This window comes from Ambystoma mexicanum, chromosome 14 (assembly GCF_040938575.1).
Source record: "Ambystoma mexicanum isolate Mex_15411 chromosome 14, UKY_AmexF1_1, whole genome shotgun sequence".
Classification (NCBI taxonomy): Eukaryota; Metazoa; Chordata; class Amphibia; order Caudata; family Ambystomatidae; genus Ambystoma; species Ambystoma mexicanum.
In genome coordinates this window covers 338,412,425-338,431,050 of record NC_090940.1, presented here as the reverse complement: position 1 = coordinate 338,431,050, position 18,626 = coordinate 338,412,425, and the positions used below count along the sequence as shown (strand labels likewise).

At 41.3% G+C, this 18,626-nt stretch overlaps 1 protein-coding gene across 1 annotated transcript in view; it reads right to left on the bottom strand.

The window, feature by feature from the left end:
- Positions 1-704: 704 nt before the first annotated feature.
- LOC138527198 (uncharacterized) overlaps positions 705-18,626 on the bottom strand; it is a 121,449-nt gene continuing 103,527 nt past the window's right edge. The window contains exons 3-8 of the mRNA XM_069638309.1: positions 17,997-18,164; positions 15,743-15,850; positions 13,164-13,226; positions 9,195-9,251; positions 3,532-3,727; positions 705-862 (exon numbers count right to left, since the gene is read on the bottom strand). Of these exons, the coding sequence (XP_069494410.1) occupies positions 705-862; positions 3,532-3,727; positions 9,195-9,251; positions 13,164-13,226; positions 15,743-15,850; positions 17,997-18,164 (750 nt within the window). The remainder of the gene's footprint in view (positions 863-3,531; positions 3,728-9,194; positions 9,252-13,163; positions 13,227-15,742; positions 15,851-17,996; positions 18,165-18,626) is intronic.

Sequence of the window (18,626 nt, the reverse complement as noted above, 5' to 3'; positions counted from 1 at the left end):
CTTCAAAGAAGGCCAAGAAACAGCATTACAGGTCACCTTCGACCTCCAGTGATTCCTCGGCTGAGGTAACCAAATGTCGAACAAAGTCAGACTCCCAAGCTAAATGGGATGCATTTCGTAAGAAATTCTTAAAATCTTCAAGAGCGCGGGCCAACCCTGTCGAAGCACAAGCAGAAAGCTCATGCCTCTTTCAATCTGCTTCAAGACGGCAAAGGAAAGTCGAAGACAAAAACCTTTAAATCTTTGAGTCCGAGCAATAAACTGGAACTACATCGAGAGAAATCTCGATCCAACAGAAAATCGTCGAGGGCTTCGACAAGCCAGAAATCCAGTCCATCGAGGGTTCCTTCGAAAAAACATAAGACGGTAGCTCCAACTGCCAGTGTCAAAGTCGACTCCGACAAAATCGACTCCAACTTCAAAGTCATTGTTGACGATTTCTTTGAAGTTGTCGAAGCCAATAGTTACTCAGAAAAGGTTTTCAAACCCCTACCAAAGAAATACTTTTAAGTCTTTAACCTCAATCTATGACGACAATGAGCTTTCAGACGATAACACACCACCATTTGGTTTGCAATATGGCACCCCAAATGTGCCAGAGAAGTTGATTTCTGAAGAGTCTAGTTTAAAAGATGGGTATGATAACCTACAATCAGCCTGTGGTATATATACCTCTCCAGAACTGGAATTTGATAAATCAGATCCTACTGGCCACGCTGACTCCTCATACAGGCAACTAATGAACAAGGTGGTAGAATGTTTAGGTTGGAGCAGGCCGACACCTTCTTTTGAGCAGGATGACCAGATAAATATTTTGGATCAGGGTTGGCAAAGAAATCCAATTTTGCCTTTTCACATTGCCCTACAAAAAAGGGTCACAACAAATTGAGAAACATCAGAGACTGTGACTGCAGTAAATAAAAACGTAGCAAAAATATATAGGCCTTCCAGCAGTAACCCAGAGTACTTAACAAAGAACCGAACACCAGAAAGTGTGGTGGTTCAAGCTGCTACATCTACCAAGCAATCAGCATACCCCCTATCCCTCCCGATAGGCATGATAAGAGAGTGGATGCCTCGGTGAGGAAAATATTTACTGCTGGTAGTATGGCTTTAAAATCAACTAACGCAACCTGTGCCTTGTCAAAGTTTACATTTATCCTATGGGACTGCCTAGCTATGGCGGCTGACCACATCTCAGAAGGAGAAGAAAAAGACGGCTTCCTGGCTATCATCAAGGATGCTAAGGAGGCAATGTGTGAATACTTCCAGTCAAGTCCGAATACTGCAGATAGCATCAGCAAATCCATTACAACTAGCAGTGTGTTGTGCAGATTTGCGTGGTTGAGGGAGTCAGGATTTGCACAAGATGTGCAGTCTAGACTGTTCAATATGCCCTTAGATGCCCTTTGATGGCTTGAAGCTTTATGGCAGTAAGGCTGATGAAAGCCTGGAAAAGCTGCAGACTTCAACAGCGGCGACTAAATCTTTTAGTGGCGCCACTACACAACCTCAAAACTCCTACCCCAGTTCATCATCTTGGAGAGGTAAGTCCTTTTGATTATACTCCTCAGTTGGAAGAGGAAGAGGACAAAACAGTCATAGAGGTCAGAGCAGATTCCCTTGTGGTGGATGAGGGAAAGGTGCTAAGACAGCCTAAGCAGCGTCAGTTTTACCCTCAACCGCCACTTCAGCCGCCTCAAAACCACTCTGAGGCCTTAACCCACAAGACCCTGTTGGGAGTCAGACTTTCTCAGCATCTGATTGAATGGCGGGCCATTACTTCAGATGCTTGGGCACTGGAAACCATAGCCCAAGGTTACTGCCTTCCATTTTAAAAAAGACCTCCGGACCATCCACCGGGGGGCAACTCTGTCAAAATTCTGTATCCGCTCCTTGTGCAGGAAATGTTTACCCTTCTAGAGAAAGATGCTATAGAACCGGTACCTGTGGCGGAGAGGAACAAGGGCTGGTTCTTTGATTTTCATGAAATACGTCCAAATTGTACTGTAAATCGGGTGTGTTATGATTGATTCATTAACATCCCAGTAGCCCTTAGGCACAACATTTTTAGAGTGTCTTTCTGTTGTCTAATTAGTATTGTATGTTTGTTTTGTACAATGGGTTTGAACCACAGATGTTATTATAAATAACAAAAAACTTTTTAACTAAAAATTAATACATTTATATTTTGAATACAAAATCGTCTGTTGACTAAATGCTGAAAGTAAGTGAAGAATAAGCAGTGCAACCACAAATTGTGTCAGTGCTCAGGGGAAGGGTAATCTGCTTCCCATCATATTTTGTGAACCTCAAATGCTGCCTGAAGTGGGCAGCAAAGGCAAACTTTTCAGCAAGGCATTCACCAGGCCTACAGTGCTTAAGTTTCACCCTATGTCCGCAAAGGAAGGAGAGTAACCTGCCTAGTTTTGTCCATCCTTGGTGGGTGGAATACAGAACAATACTGTTCTAGTTCCACCAGTCACCTTCCTGACTGTTCATTTGATTGCCAATACCACGTTTCGAGAGACTTTTTTTTAATGTTCTTTTGCAGTAATATTTTTGTTGTGCTTTATTGGTGTAATTGTATCTCTCACATAATTATGCTTGTTTATAGAAATAATGGTGGTCAGTCAAAATGTCGAAAATAAAATGTAGAATGACAATAATGTCGAAAAATAAATGTAGACATTTTTTTTTTAGAATTCCCTCTTTTTTAATTATATATTTATTTTGGGGTCCGGGAATAAAAAATAATGGGTAAAACAAAACAAAAAACAAAAAAAGGGGGGTTGGGGGGAACCCCCCCATTTCGAATAAAAAACGTCGTAAAATAAAATTCAACATTTTGACTTTCTAATTTTTGACTTTCTACATTATGACTATAAACCAGAAATAATACAACACAAAGGCTTACATACCATGTACTTTTTAGTACATATGTTTATAGGAATGCTCATTAAATAATTAAAGAGAAAGGCAGAATGTCAGTTAGGGATTTCTGAGTGCAATCTGAAGGATTTAGTAGTGTCATGTTATTTCAGTGAATCCCTAATTATCATAATAATGCTGGATAAGGTGATCGTAAGGCCTTGAGTTCTTGTGCCACATGTTACCCTCTAAACTGGATATCAGTTTGGCTTGATTGACAATATAAATGCCAATTATATATTTCTAGGTCTGCAACCTGCTTTGAACTCCAACTCCCATGATTTCTCACCATTGACTAGCATCGCTATGACTGGTGAGAGTTGCAGTCCGAAACATCTGGAGAGGGAAAGGCTGCAGGCCCATGTTCTAGATAATGGAAACAAGTTGAATAATGTCTTTCTAAATTATTGCCATTGTACATGACAATTCACTCTACCGCCAGGGTCATAATGAGGCCCAATGTCTGAATCAGCATTGTGTTTTTTGTGATGCCATATTTGCAGACTTAGAGGGTGCTTGAATAGGGAGTTTGCATGGAAAATGAATGCAAATGCAGTAATAAAAATAAAATAAAAATGAAGGTCTTAGTTTTCTACTTACCGGGCAGCACTTGGCTGTTTCTCCAAGGAAGGCAGCTCCTCCAGGTCTTTTGGAGTCTTCTGAAGATGGTCCTGTTATAGTCGCCACCAGCACCCTGGCTGCTTTGCCCTGTGTTGATTCTCTCAAAACCTGTGGTGTTTGCAATGTCCCCCACTTCTTCTTTCTCTTCCACCTTGATGACTGGTGAGGGTGTCTGCTATAATGGGCAGTGGAAGACGATACACATGGGATTGTGTTACTTTCATTGGAAACTTATCATCTTTGTGTTTCTTTTCGAATCCCTATTCTCTAAGACAATTCTTCACTTGAAAGAAACGGTTTGCTCCTTTGACAGTTCAATTTTAGAAAAAATAGGAAAAGACGAATTCAAACATTTATGAAAAATATTTCAACAAATAGGGTACTTTACCTCTTGACCAAGTGCTTATGTTTTTTTTAAAGTGGCCCATCTATATCAGTCACATGTGTAGAGCAACATCTACCAGTGGTGCGCCCTGGTCGAATTCTGGGTAATCAGAGCTAAATGATTCTATATTTGTAGTAAACTGTTGCATAGCAGCTGATAGCATAATACACACATTACACTTGTAAAACAAGTGCCGGACTGCAATTGCATCAAGATACTATTGCCACACATGAGGGAGAGATAACTTGTCAGGGAGTGTTAAACATTTCAGAATTGTACCATTTGATTGCATCAGCCCTAAAATAACTTAATATGAAAAGATTGCATAGTGTTGCATAAGGCATCCTATAATCTACCTCCTACCTGGTAGCATTCATTACGAAATTATGTTACTTCTTATGGGCAGTGATTGTCTTAGATTCCACAGCCTTCATTGAGAACGTTTTTATGAAATTAACAGGGACTTTGGAAGGAGTAGTCAGACTTCTTGCATTGTTGAGTTCATGGCACAACTAAGGTATTTGCTTTGGGCCCTGTCAGTGTAGTGTGCCACAGCAGACTTTATGTACCTTACACAAGCATTGCTTCTGATGAATGCTCCTTAAGAGCATCCCAAAACGATGCAATGGACTCATGAAATGCTGCATGTCTCTAAGAGCATCCAGCATCACTGTAGATAATAATTCCCATAGTATGCTGGATGCCTTCTGCATTGTTGGCATACGTTTCTCAAATTGTTTCTTCCAGCAGAAAGATTGAGGAATTCAGGAATAAAGGAGTATTTATCAGAAACTCTGTTATTATAAGGCACGTGGCTTTCTTTTGATTAAAGTCCTAGAGATGCCACATCTTTTAAAAATCCCAAGTCTGTCCTCGCAATGGTGCTGGCAGAATGGACTTTAGCTAATTCTCCCTGAAGGTATAGTCAATAGTTTTCAGAGCCCATGAGTGTTGAAGTACTCAAGGCAGGGCAGTACATAAATAAAACCATTGAAATTGAGCTCTTATATCACGCTTCATGACTGAGTCCAGTCTCTAAAGGCTGGGGTTTTCAGCACATTCTGCTCGGCATTGCCTTTCTTCAAAGACAAGCTTGTTGCCCCTGAACTCCACCTGGCCCAAAAAACATGCCTAGAAAGGTTCTCCACACAATAGCAGCGGGTACATCCTTCTTTACTGCATAGTACAGTGTGGGATCAGGGAGGCCATTGTTGATGCCTCAATCGCATAAAGGACCACAACCCTTTGTTGCGGATAGGGGTGCTTGAACTTTATTATTCCAATGATGAGTGATAATATGTGTTATGTTATGTTGTGTTATGTTATGTGAAAGGTACTTATATAGCGCACTGTCACCAAGGGAATTGGTCCCCAGGTGCTCCGGCGGATCCGTAAACAGGAAGGAGGGCGGGTAGGGTTAGTCGGGAGGAGGGGAGTAGGAGAGTGGGAGAAGTGGTGAGCTGGTGGCAGCTTCAGCTTGGTATACACCGAGTGCTGGGCTTTGGTGCAAGTATCGAATCGGGCGAGACCTTGTGTGATGTAGGTGCTGTTTATGTGTTGTTGATGCGGTATGGTAAAGTGCATGCAGATTGCCTGGAAATAAATGGTTGTGTGACTTGTGTGGGTTGAGTATGCAGAAAATTGAGGGTTGGGTAGTGGGGTCAGTATCCTGGTTCAGGTACTTCTGGTTCCGTTTGAGCTGTATCCCTGTGGGTGGGGTTGTTGCTGGTTCCTTATGGGTCATCTCGCTGTGGTGGTGCTGTACGGATCCAGCTGTATCATAGTGAGTATTGTATGGAGTGATAGGTGTGTCTGAACCTTTTCTTCAGGTGTGGAACTGGGTTGGTACTATCTATTCTCTTCTTATCTAATGTGCAACTACTCAGTTGAGGCTTTGAATGGTTCAGGGTCGGAGTGCTGTTGATGAGGCGTCCTAGTGCATCCGTCTTGTTCAGCCTGTCTATTGAGTCATGAGTTTCCTCCTATCATGACTATCTTTCAGTTAGTTCTTTGGTTTCCGTGGGGTGACTTGCTTAGGGCTATTGTTTAGTTGTAGTTTTTGTCTGATGGTGCATTGTGCTTGGCACAGTTTTGGTAAATCAATGACCCAGGAACATTGGTCAGTAGCTCAGAGATGGCAGAACATGGACAATGCTGATCTAACCACCACATGTACTTTTCCATGCTGGGAATCATGGTTCTGTGTGCCAGGCACTGCTGGCCATGCATTTCATTTTGGCTGTTTGACCCTGTTGAAAAACCTAAAAGTTTAATTGGGTGTCAAACCCCTTCAAATTATGATGGTTTGAATGTCCCAAGAACTAGTTAGAGCATGATTAGATGGTGATAACATAAATATTGTATGTCATCTTTATCGAAGGAAGTATTCAATCACTGACATAGTAGTAGGACTACTAATTTTGGAATTTGCAATTGAAAAAATCGTTTTCCAGCACATGTACATTACACCAGTAGAGAATATTATGACCCAAAGAGAGTCTTGCATGAATGGGATTGTGCATACATGTTACACTGATACCATGAGATCTCTGCCACAGGTGCAGTGACCCTGAACAAAAACCATGATCCAAAGTGAGTCTTGTGCAAGTAGGTTTGAGCGTGAAGGAGTCTGTGCTGCTGGTACATTAACACCGCACAGAAGACTACAATTAAATGTGTTTTTTGTGTAAATGGTGCATAGGATGAAGCAGATTACTTTCATACGGGAGCAGGTGAAGACAAATCAAGTGTGTTAATTGCTACTGTTGGGCAGGGAAGGCTGCACATGGGATGTGTGACCAGGGAGGGAAGTACATAGCTGGGCCTTCTGAATATGAAGAGCAATGGGAGCTGAGAGTTCAGCTCATGTCACATGTTCTGCGGACAGGACTCAGTGGTGACAAAAGGAAAAGTACAGGGAAGGATCATGTAATGCAAGGGTCACGTGCTGAGACAGATGGCAGGGACGTCATTTCACCAAAATGCCATGGGTAGCGGAAGTGACATCACACGACCCTTGACTCCCTGATGACATCACAGGAAGTGATGTAATTTGACCCCAACCCAAAATGATATCGCGGGAAGTGATGGAACATGACCTTTCCACTATTGACAAAAGAGGAAGTGGCATCACATAGCATTGTACACTACGAAAAATATGATTACGATATCACTATAATGTGATGTACATTTCATACAAGAATGGATCGCCATATGTATCGTTAAGATCAGTGTGTATAGGCCCATATTACCAAATGACTGTGAACGCTAGCAGACGTCCATGACCGAATGATAATGATGTGTTATTATATAGCACTTGCGCTTAAGCGCTTTATATAGAAAAAATATACACCCAATATCACCCAACCTGTGTTGGTACTCTCGACCTCAGAAGGATGAAAGGCTGAGTTGAGGCGTTTAAGAACAGACTAAATCAGTGACTCACCCCCTGAAGTGTGCCTGAAATAAACCTTTAATGAGTCTAGCAATTATTGTATAGAATTCCAGAAAGACACTTTATTGGTATTCCTATTCTTTCTGATTTAGGATTAGTGCTGAAAGTGTTAGACTTGTGGCACTCAGGTTCTTATTTTTCTTTTGGGGCCTGAACAAGAAAGTCAGCCACTCCAGAACCAAAAAGCCACATGGTGCTGGCCACAGCGCAGGAGCTTGCAATTTTAAAAAACAAACAAAGAAAAAAAACGTTTTTTGGGGGTTTCTATTTTAGAGGTCGCAAGAGAGACCACAGAGGTCACCGTTGCGACTTCTGGCGACCCCTAAATGATGTCCCTGACAGATGGCACTGATAATATAGAAATGCATAGGAGGATGACACAAGGGTAGTGGTGTTAAATTCAGCTGCACACAGGCTCTTGGGTACTTAAGTTGGCGTTTCCTTGATGTAGGGCTTCCGATGACTCCTGGAACTGAATGGCAAATGGCTGAGAGTAAAAGTTGTTGTGATCGGCACAGAAGCTGAACAACCTATGCCTATGTCCCAGGGAGTGTGTCCATATACAGGTGACAACAAGCAAACAGGCAGCTTCCTGTTCAAGGGCCTGAGCAAGACAACCAATTCATGCATTTGGAATTGAATTTAATGAGAACTCCCATCTAACAAGTTCCAAAGAAAATTCATGTGGATGGACTCTGTTTGAATGGTGACCCATCATAGTTTGGGAGACCAAGATAGAATTTCTTTATGGGGTGACCCATTATGGAAACTTGTCCAATTGGCTTCATTTAATTGTAATATCAGCATCATTCACGTTGTAGCAGATAATCCAAAGCCAGGGCTGAGGGCTCTTGCTCGTGTGTAGCCTTCTTGTTTTCTCAATTGCAAATATTATGAGATCGCATGTTCATATGATTTTCTTTCACAGAGTGAAGCATTTGGAGTGCTAATTTTTCGTGCTAAAACAATGAATGAAATGCTTCGGTAAGATCACGTTTCCTGCGTTCTCTCTTTTCTGCTTGATATCACTTATTTTCAAAGATTTGCACATTAGATGTCATGTGTTTCCTGTGTAATCTATTGTGGTTTTAACAATAATTACTTGTGCCTTGTTCCACTCATTGTAGATACCTTCTTTTGATAACTCATAAACAAACTGTGAGAAAATGCCTGCTCAATTCCTGAAAAATGGTGGCTGCCCCAGACAGTCCAGACGAGTTACTTAGGCTTTTTATTTTATTGGTCATTTATAACGGGCTTAATACCCAGATGTTTCTAAGCTCGGGCCCAGTGATCGAGCCTGTGTTGCGCTGCATATCGTGACCATGTTGCCCCTGAGCTGTCCTCGGATCCCGAGGCTTGTTGATCTGGAAGCATAATTCGGTTTCAAGTATATAGCAGGCTACCATCCAACTGCAGGGTCCTAGAACTCACCGCCACTCGCTTGAAAACGTCACCAATCCATTGATGTGTGCCACTCATATGAAGGTTTTTTAATTGAAAGTGTGATCTAGCACCCACACAGTGTGGATGTCGCACAGTTCCACATGACCTCTCTTATTTGAGAGGGCGGGTGAGATTTAGGGTGAGAGGCCCTCTCATGCTTGGTTTACAGACTAATGATGTGGGCCATGCTTTCATCGCTGCAGCTCTGTGCCTCTTGACTATGTGTGAAATGTAAATTATATCTTCACTGGGTAGTGTCTTGGTATTTTGGAATCCCGGATGTTTTGATATGCAATGTGATAGTTGAGGAAAAGCCGTACTACACATATTTAGGTTAATTAAATACAGTAATTATACCTTTTTAGATGCTGCTGCCGCCTTCTTAATGGCCCCACGGATTGCAGTTGAACATTTCTAACAGAATGGATAGAAAAATATTATTGAGATACTAAAACCAGAGTATTACTCAACATGCACTGCTACTGCAGAAGTATGATCAAGTTACTTCTTGCCTCAATGGTTAAACTGCAAAGGTCATCTCAGTCAGGTTGATTACTACAGGGACAATCTCTTTGCAGTGTGCACATAAAACAATAGGTAGACGAAATGAAATATGGTGGAAAATGTACAAACATGGAACTCATTTATTTACTAGTGTACATAAAATAGCAACCATAAAATAGGGACAGCAGCTTCGCAAACGTTTATTTCCAAAAGTTGCTTGTGGTTGCTCCTCCGAAAACGCACACCTCCAAGAGTGCACTGGTTATTGCATGTGTTGCACAATCTCATGCTATTTGTCAGTTGTTTTAAGATTTTGTGCTCATTTATGGAGTCTTTTGGAGTGTCTTCAGTAGGGCTGCTGAAAATTCCATTTCCCATATACAGATTCCCCATTCCTGATAGTAAAGGGATTCCTAATTCTATTAAAGACACAGAAGCGAGTATCATGTTTAACTTTCTTTACTTCAAAGATTTGAACCTCAAAGCAAACAGGCAAACTGTTGAACCTCCCCAAAAACCCTGAGAATGTCTGTAGTTCTACTGCTATGAATTCCCCCTCATTAATTTCCAAACACTTGTGTACAAACCCGTTATAAATGACTTATCAAATCATATCATAACGTGTCCGCACCACTTCTGATTTTAAAATGTATACGTTTGTGCTACATTCTCTTACACCTTCTTTTGCCTCTTCCCTCTGTGCTTTCTACTCTCCCCAACACTATGTTCCTTACTCCCCTTCATCCTTCTTTCCTCTTCTGCTCCTTTTTGCCAACGTCCCTCTTTCTGCCTCCACTGCTCTTTTTACCCCGCAATTCATCTTCTCTTGACCTCTATTCCTCTGGCCCTTTGTCCCACATCTGCTCCTCTATCTCTATTGTCCTCTACTCTCTCCACCTCTGATGTGCTTGCTCCATCCTTCAATCTCCTCTCTCACTTCTCCACTTTTCTCTTTCACTTTCCTTCCTCCTGGCCACTCCACAAAGCTCCATGCACCTCTCTCCTCCACTGCAATAAATACAACCCCACCTGTTCCATCCCCATTAATCCCTGCCAGGTCCTGGGGCTATGGAATTTAATTTTGCTGTTTTGAGGTGCGGGGGACTTATGTGATTGCCCAGTACCACTCTGAACCAGTGCATGTCACCTGGGTGTAATGCTTAGTGGTAGGCATCGCAACTTTGCAGACAGACATATCAAAACGTCTAGCAGTCATTTCTGGTTTACTTTCTTGCGACTGTTCAGGCTAGGAGCCTACTTCTCTTTCTCAACTTGACCCTGTATCTACTGTCTAGTGCACAGATGATCCTTGGAGCACTGGGTGAGTCGTGCTCACTAATGGCAGATTTTTAATAATTATAGGACTCTCATTTACACCATAAAGGGGTGCCTCAGCTGCCAGAACCATAAACTACAAGACATTTGTTTGCATTTTCCTACATTACTGATATTGGAGTATACCTTCATGCTGCCAATGATGATTGAGATTGATTTGGTGTTGAACCCTTATGACGGCATGGATGAAAAGCTGGGCCCTGCATATACTTGCTTTGGGGTCAGAATCAAGGAGTGGGTACAGGTTCCAGAGCCCCAAATTCATCCCAATCAATAATACTAGCTTCAAATTAAAGACATTGGCACAACACACATTAGGGAACTTGCTAGAATCTTTCATAGCCAGAATCCACAATGTGTCCAAGCACCTTGTATAATCCCCTACCCATCCAGTTCTGGATTAATTAGCCATATCATGCTGTCCCTTTTGTACAATGTGGCGTTAAGCACCTGTTGCAAGGGCTAGAATGGGGGATAACAGCTCAGCAGCCGAAGTTAATGGCCCAAGCGAAGCAAGGGCCATTAATGAGGGATCCGGGCTGTTACCCCCTGTTCCAGCACTTGGAACGGGGGCTTAAGGCTATTAGTACCCCAGGCTACCAAAGCGGTAAACCAGGGTGCTAAAAAAAAAAGAGTTTTCCTTCATTCAACTGGACGCACGCGGCATCCCGTTGAATGAAGGAAAATACTTTTCCAAGATGGCCACCATGGAAATGGAGCGGGGCTCCTCACGGAGAACCTCTTCCATTTCCATGGCAGCCTGCAGGGGCATAGAAGGAGTGGCGGGAACTGCTGCCGCCGTAGAAATAAAGTAAGTGGGGGTAGGAAGGGACAAAAAAAAAAAAAACGGGACGGAGGGGGAAGATGGCGGCAGGGGAGACGGAATCAGTTGGCTTTTAATTACATGCACTATTATTGGGGACCTCAATCCCATCACCTGTAGGCAATCTAAAAGCGGTGCCTAGGTTTATGAAGGAAAATGAATTGTCATCACAGTCAATTCTCAATTTTTCACCTAGTCCACCCATGCCACTATAGCTTTAAAGTTTCGGATATGGGTAGAAAAATATTTTTTTTTAAAGTGAGAATTTGGATTGGGTGTGTGAATGACTGTTGACACAATATAAATTCCTTTTTTGCCTTTGCATGCATTTTATATGTTTCTCAGAGGATATGCATCCCTGCAACCTCCCTGCAATGCCCTCATCTTTCCTACCCAGGTGTGAACGAATGTGCTGCTCCAACATTTGGTTTGTAGTATCCCACAGCAGAATGATGTGAAAATGGGTGTGGTAGACCTAGATATAGTCCCATGATTAAGCCTTATTGTGCAAAACAAAACACACATTCACTTAATGATCAAAATGAGGTTGCTCCAGCGTGAAGTGTGTGAGCTTGTGGGAGATTTAGAAACGGTGGTGTCATCATATCTACCCCCTGGTCCCATATAGGCTTGACACATCTGGATTTCAGAACCTGTGTCATTTCATGTTTATGGGCTTTCCAATTTCCGTTATCTTTATGCTGCCTACCTGCTCCCAATGCTTGTGACTATGCCACTCTAGGATCATACAGCCAGGCTTGTGTGGAAACCAGGAAGAGTTTTACACTGCTTCCTTAAGAAATATGGGATTCATATTTTCCATATGTCTTTCCCATTTTCCTAAATTTTCCTAGGTCATGTCCGGGCACGTGCATGAGAATAAGGGAGACCCTCAGAAAAGTTTTTAATGAATACAGCTGGTGATTGCTGATGATGCCCTATTGGTGCAGCTGTTTCTGTCTGTCTGGTCTATGCCACTTTGTTTAACATTTATTTCTATGACATGATTCTCTGATAATGAAGTACCCTCCATTTTGGATTTGGATAATTGATTGCTGAAGGATCTCTAGGTCTGCTTGTATCTTTGTTTGCCAATAGCCACTTGACTTTGTATGTTGTACATTAATGCAATGAGTTGGATGAATTATGATAAACAATTCCTTTTTATGTATTCTAGTTCATGTCACATTGGAATTATGTGCTTTGGTGTTAATTTCATGTCCTAAATAAAAAGATTCACAGACTGTCCAAGAATGTTCTGCCAACCAACATGATAACTGTTGTGATCAGTTATTGTAATGAAGAAAAACAAAAGACTCTTCAATGACAGCACTTACATGCTGACTTGGAATGACAATAAAGAATAAGAAGGGTGGCAGAAAAAGGTATACGAAAAACAGGAACACAATAGGTGAAAAGAGAAAAACTAGGAAACAGGGGAATGGGAAGGGTTATACAAGGGATAAGAAGGACTTATGGGGTTGGGCCCGGAATTTCAAGTGTCAAAATGTAGAAAATGTGCAGAAAGTGACATCATTAAAAATAGACACTTTGTGGCAATTCATCAAAGGAGATATTCCTCATTTTGACAATCAACCCTGTTTCGTGACATTAAGACCAACAATGTTTCAAAAATGGCTAATCATGAGGTTATGGAATTATACCTTTGCGAGGACAAAACGGCGGCGGTGGTCACTCGAGCTTCCTGAGTCTTCACATTGTACAATCTGAGATAATAAAAACCAGTAGTACATTATGATGATAAAATAGACTAATAAACATGCCATATATTTACTGTGTAACATAAATAACATTATGATTTAATTGTGTATAGTTTTAAGTGGTAATCTTTTTGTCTGTTGATTCTATAATTTTCCAAATGTGCAACTACACACTTGCCACACCGGAAACTTTAAAAACAAGGCCAAGCAACGTCATCAAGATTTCACACAATGTGCATGAGCTAATTAATTTGGCTAAATTGTGAAACAACTGGATATTGTGTGCTTCTGTAGAGTGAAGCTTTCCCTTATCATCAACAGACCATAAGGAACAATTATTCATGGTTTTTGGGCTAAAATATGGGATGATCTTGGAATGAGTCTTGTAGACAGGGGCAGAAGAAGGAGATTGCTCGGGCAATCGGGGGGAGGAGCTTTAGTTGAGTCAGAGGCAAATCATTCATAGGCTGGAGTTGTATAAAACTAAAATGGCATTTAGATGAGGCAGAAAAAAATAGGGTCTTTAATTGAAGGGAGAGGCAAATATGTAATGGATTTTGTTGAGAGGAGTATGTACACATCTAAAAAATTAGTTGGATCTGAAGTAATAATATCAGAATTCCTTTGAGGCAGGTTAGTCAAATCAGTATCTGTAACTGGATACATCAACCTTTTGCAGCAAGAGAAAATACTCGTTGTGAAAATAATGTAGACAGTAGGAGACTATGTTCAGTAGCTTTAAATCGGTGATCCATCATATTGGGTTGAGACATAATCCTTGCTTTTTGTGTATAAATCAATATTAATATTTATGTTTGGCAGGGAAGGGCATTCAGAGACTGTAACTGAATGTGTTATTTCTGTACAGCAGGAGAAAATACAAGTTGCAGAGCAAAAGACTTCGAATTCTTTAGAGGCTGGACTACAAAATGCAGGAGGCATTAGAGTAGAGAGAAATGAAGAAGGCCACATCTCTTTAAAAGTGTGTGATGGTTTAGGATTAACCAAACACATGCAAAATGATGCACATAAGGTCCCGAGCTGACCTACTTATAGAGCCTAAATGCCAAATCCCCAAATTTCACTAGATGCCTCTTTGTGGTCAACTCAGCACCTAAGGAAAAGCACATTGACATTCAATTATTTGGGTTTATGAACTATTTCTGGCTGGCAGATTTGGAGAGGCTGCCTGGATCAGATATTTAAATAACATTCATGGCTTGGGTGAAACCTCCTTGATTTGGGTTCTTTTGAGAAAGTGTTATTTATTTTTCATGATGGACTTGCCTGTCCCAACAGATGCCGGTCCATGAATAGCCTCTATCAATGATGCTCACCTTCCTTGTTCACCCTTGGTGCCTGTAAGTGTTGGCCCTACCAAACCAAGGTCTGAGGTCTACCAGGATTTCTTTTTTGCTGGATGTTATCCCTCGGCTGTAGCCCAGGAAGAGGTAGAGCCTCGCTGGTGTCACTAGCACCCTCCAAGTACTCGTTCTTTCTTTTTGGTCCAATTAGTTTGGCTATGTTATTCTCTTGGAATGGAAATGATAGTGCTCTGCTTAAGAACCTGCCCTCTTTCTTTCTTTTTGATGTTCTTAGTTTCAAAATGTTTTTCCTCTGTTTGAGACATATATTTCCACTTTTCCACCTTCTCTCTGACCTTTTTTAAATCTCTAGAATCCTCTAATGTCACTTCTTTTTCCCCTACCTTTTCTTTCTCTCCTCTGCCAACCTCTACCTGCCTCTTTACCTCTTCTCTCTCTCTTTCTCTCTCTCTCACGCTCGGTATCGCTCTGACCACAGCAACCTTACCCTCACAATCAGTTGAATGCTGCTTATTTTATCTTCACAAAGATATCTACACGGTGCCAGATTAATATAGTATTTTGTTTGAATTAACAAGATGGGACACCGCGAAAATACATTGCTGCCAGTATCCTGGGTACTTTGGATTGAAAAACCAGGGCGCCAATAGCTATAACACCTGATCCGGCACGCCCGATTGGGTAGCAATGGCACGAGGGCCTGTTGGATCGGGGGTTATTGCTTTAGTATCGTCAAGATTGGATTTTGATAACATTATCTAGTTGGTTTTCCCTACTAAGTCCCTTAATCATCTATAGAAAGTGCCATGCTCTGCTGCAAGCGCATCCCCAAAGCTAATCACAGCATCTTTATTAACACCTGGCTGCACTCTCTCAATGGGGTGAAATTAATTGATGTTAAATCTCAGACAGCAGTCGAACATTGCAAAGAAAAGCTGTAACTAAGTAGTTAATTTCCTCTGTGGGACAGATCCACAGACACTGCTTGGACAATTGCACTAATGGAAGCAAATTCAGTATCAGAGCAGGTTTTGCGAAATGCAAGACTTGCCACTATGACAGTATTTTGCATGCATCATTCAACTGCTAACCATTGCACTTTTAGATACTTAAGATACTTTACTTGAAGAAGGTGTAATCTCAGATATTTTTTGAACTCTACATCAAAAGGGAAAACAAGATTCCTAAATACCTTACCTTGACTTTGGTTCTTTTGAGGCTTTCAATAGCAGCAGCCATTACTACGTCGCAATCCCAGCCGTCAATATGGTCGTCGGGAAATACCACAGCAAATGGGTGTACAGCCTGTATTTAAACAATATATATGTGGTCTTGTGTAACAATGTTTTGGTATATTACATCTCTCACTCACAAACTAATCACATAGTGTGACTTACATAAGGTGACTATGAGGAACTATGACCTACCATCAACTTGAACCTGGAGAGGAACATTAGGTTCACAAAGACGTAATTATGAGCAACTCTCACTAACAGCTGACTTATGTTAGAGTTGGTCATAGTAACGTTTTGGCTACCACTTTTATGGTGTGAGCAAGTCTTATTTGCATATGGTCTTTCCCCTTCTGTAATGGCATGGCAGGCTAATATCGATGGTCTGGAAGGTTGCATTAGTGATGTCAATGGTTAGGGCTAATAAAAAAACAAAGTCCAGCCATTACCCTTTATGTTTTTCCTATGTTCCCCCAAGTTGGATGGTTATTCCCAAACTTAGTTCCCTGGAACTTCTGTTCCTAGAGGACAATGATAGTTCACCTTTTTATTTCTTTCATTTTATTCTGTTTCTCCCTTTCAATAACACAATCTGTAATTGAGTGTTGATTATTGACCTGAATGTTACATGTGTAATGGTTTTGAAGCATCTTATAAGGGATGACTCATGAATATGTCTAAAACCCATGTTGCGTAACATGTGCTGGCCTAGTTGCATGCTTAGAAGTGATTATATGTCCTTGGCCAATGAACAGGTCGAATTTGTTTTCTTTTGTTCTTATTTGCGATTAGAAAAGGGGGAGACCACTGTAAAACAAATGTTCATAGAAGAAACATATGATTGTGCTTGTTGGATGTATTTCTGTGGTTACGTCTGTTAGACACTAGCAGGTAACGTGTCAGGGCACATTATTATTCTCTGCAGCCCATTGCAAACTTAAAACATGGTCATTGGTGGAATCAGTATAGAGTTAGAGTGAAACGAACCCTGTATATTATCTGCATAATGCTTAGACATATTCCAAACTATACCCTGCACCAACAACAAAATGTGCAATACTTCATAGTCACAGTGGACACCCTACAAAAACCAAGACATTACACCATACGAGGAATGTCTAACAATCAGAAAAAAGAGTACGTAATATTCAGGTTCCAATAAAGAACACGTTTTCACTCAAAGGAATGTTTACAAAAAGAAATCTGAAATATGAAACTACAGTAAACATAAAAACAGCGCTGAAATATGCATCTCTTGAAAAAAGTTATTTTGCCCATATAAGTTGGACATCCTCATGTGAGCATAATTACAACCTGCAGATGTACCAGAAGTATGCACGGTTTCTGCACACCCATACTACAGGAATGTGGAAACAGTGAACATGCAGTCAATTTCTACTCAAGTGGAAACTATGCAGAAAAGCAAGATCCACTATTTCTGAATACCAGGCAAAATTGTAAATCATGAGGAAACACTTCAAAATATCCAAACCATCTAGATATAGGCATAATTGTGTCCAGCTAATGGGCAAACTCACCACACCCCCAAACCAAAGAGCACAATTGATGTAGATAGAGGTAATCGTCTTTGTCTTAGATAATTAATAATACTTGCAGTGACTGCCCTGCTGGATGTGGAGGTGGAGGTTCAGATAGCCCAGAGACAGGTCCAGTAGGATTATGCCAAAGGTTTTCAGACCTAGGTTATCACCATGGAATGGGCCTGGACAGCCACCACTTACCTACTATAGGATTGACATGACAATCAACAAGAACAACATGGGGATCATTTTTATTTCTCAACAAAACAAGTTAAAAATGTATACCATGTTTTTCCACTCAACAGGATGTTCATCCTTTCTGCAACAGCAGATTGGAGTGTCATGGAATTGTTAGTTACACAAAATAATAGTAAACCACAGCAACTTGTGAGGGTCTGTTGTCTGTCTCATGTCAATGACACTCCTGTTTCAGGTATGAAAAAAGCAATATGTTCAAATACCGCTCTCGAGTACATCACCAACCAATGAGCAGTTCAAAGAATGATGTGTTAAATAGAAGACAGAGAGAGATAGAGAGAGAGAGAGAGGTCAGAGGTCAGAAATTCCCAAGACTGAAATGAGAACCTCACTCATTAATAAATGGTACTAGATGAGGAATCTGCAAAGAAAATAATCTGTTAGAAATGTTATTATTTAGGACTACATTTGCAAATATACCTTATCATAATATGAGGCAATAGTGCGAGCCGAGGGTTGGCTTCCTGCCCAAGCACTGTAGGATACTCTGCTGAGGCTGATTTCTGAGTAAAGGCTTCCATTAAGCGACTTCAGGGACGCATTATCTTGTTCACCTCCAGGTTTCAATGCACCTACCCACTCATCTGACTGCAGATTGTAAAAGAAAAAAAACACGATCATTAGTACCAATTTCTTTTCAAGTATTTCATGATTCCTAATGTTACCCCTGTGTGGGGGTAGAACAAAAAAAAAAGAAATTGCATCCCCATTGTTGAGCTGGACCAGGTGCCGTAAAAGAAACAACAAAAAACAACTAGAGTAAAGGACCCTCACGTCTGTCCGCACAAGGGTTCCTTTACTCTTGAAAAAGTAAAAAAAAAAGGTTAGAGGTGCGAGCGGAGCACTGTGGAAGATGGGACAAACCCTCCAGGGGTGTACAGGCTCTCCGCTCTGCACCCGTAACAGCCACTACATGGGTCTTCCTGCTGGCGCTCCACTGACATGCAGGGGAGCACTTGTAAGCATTTCCACCCCCCAGGTGTCCCAAATACTGCTGCTGGCCCTGAGGCCCATTAAATTACTGTTGCTCCACACAGCAGGGGAGCGCCC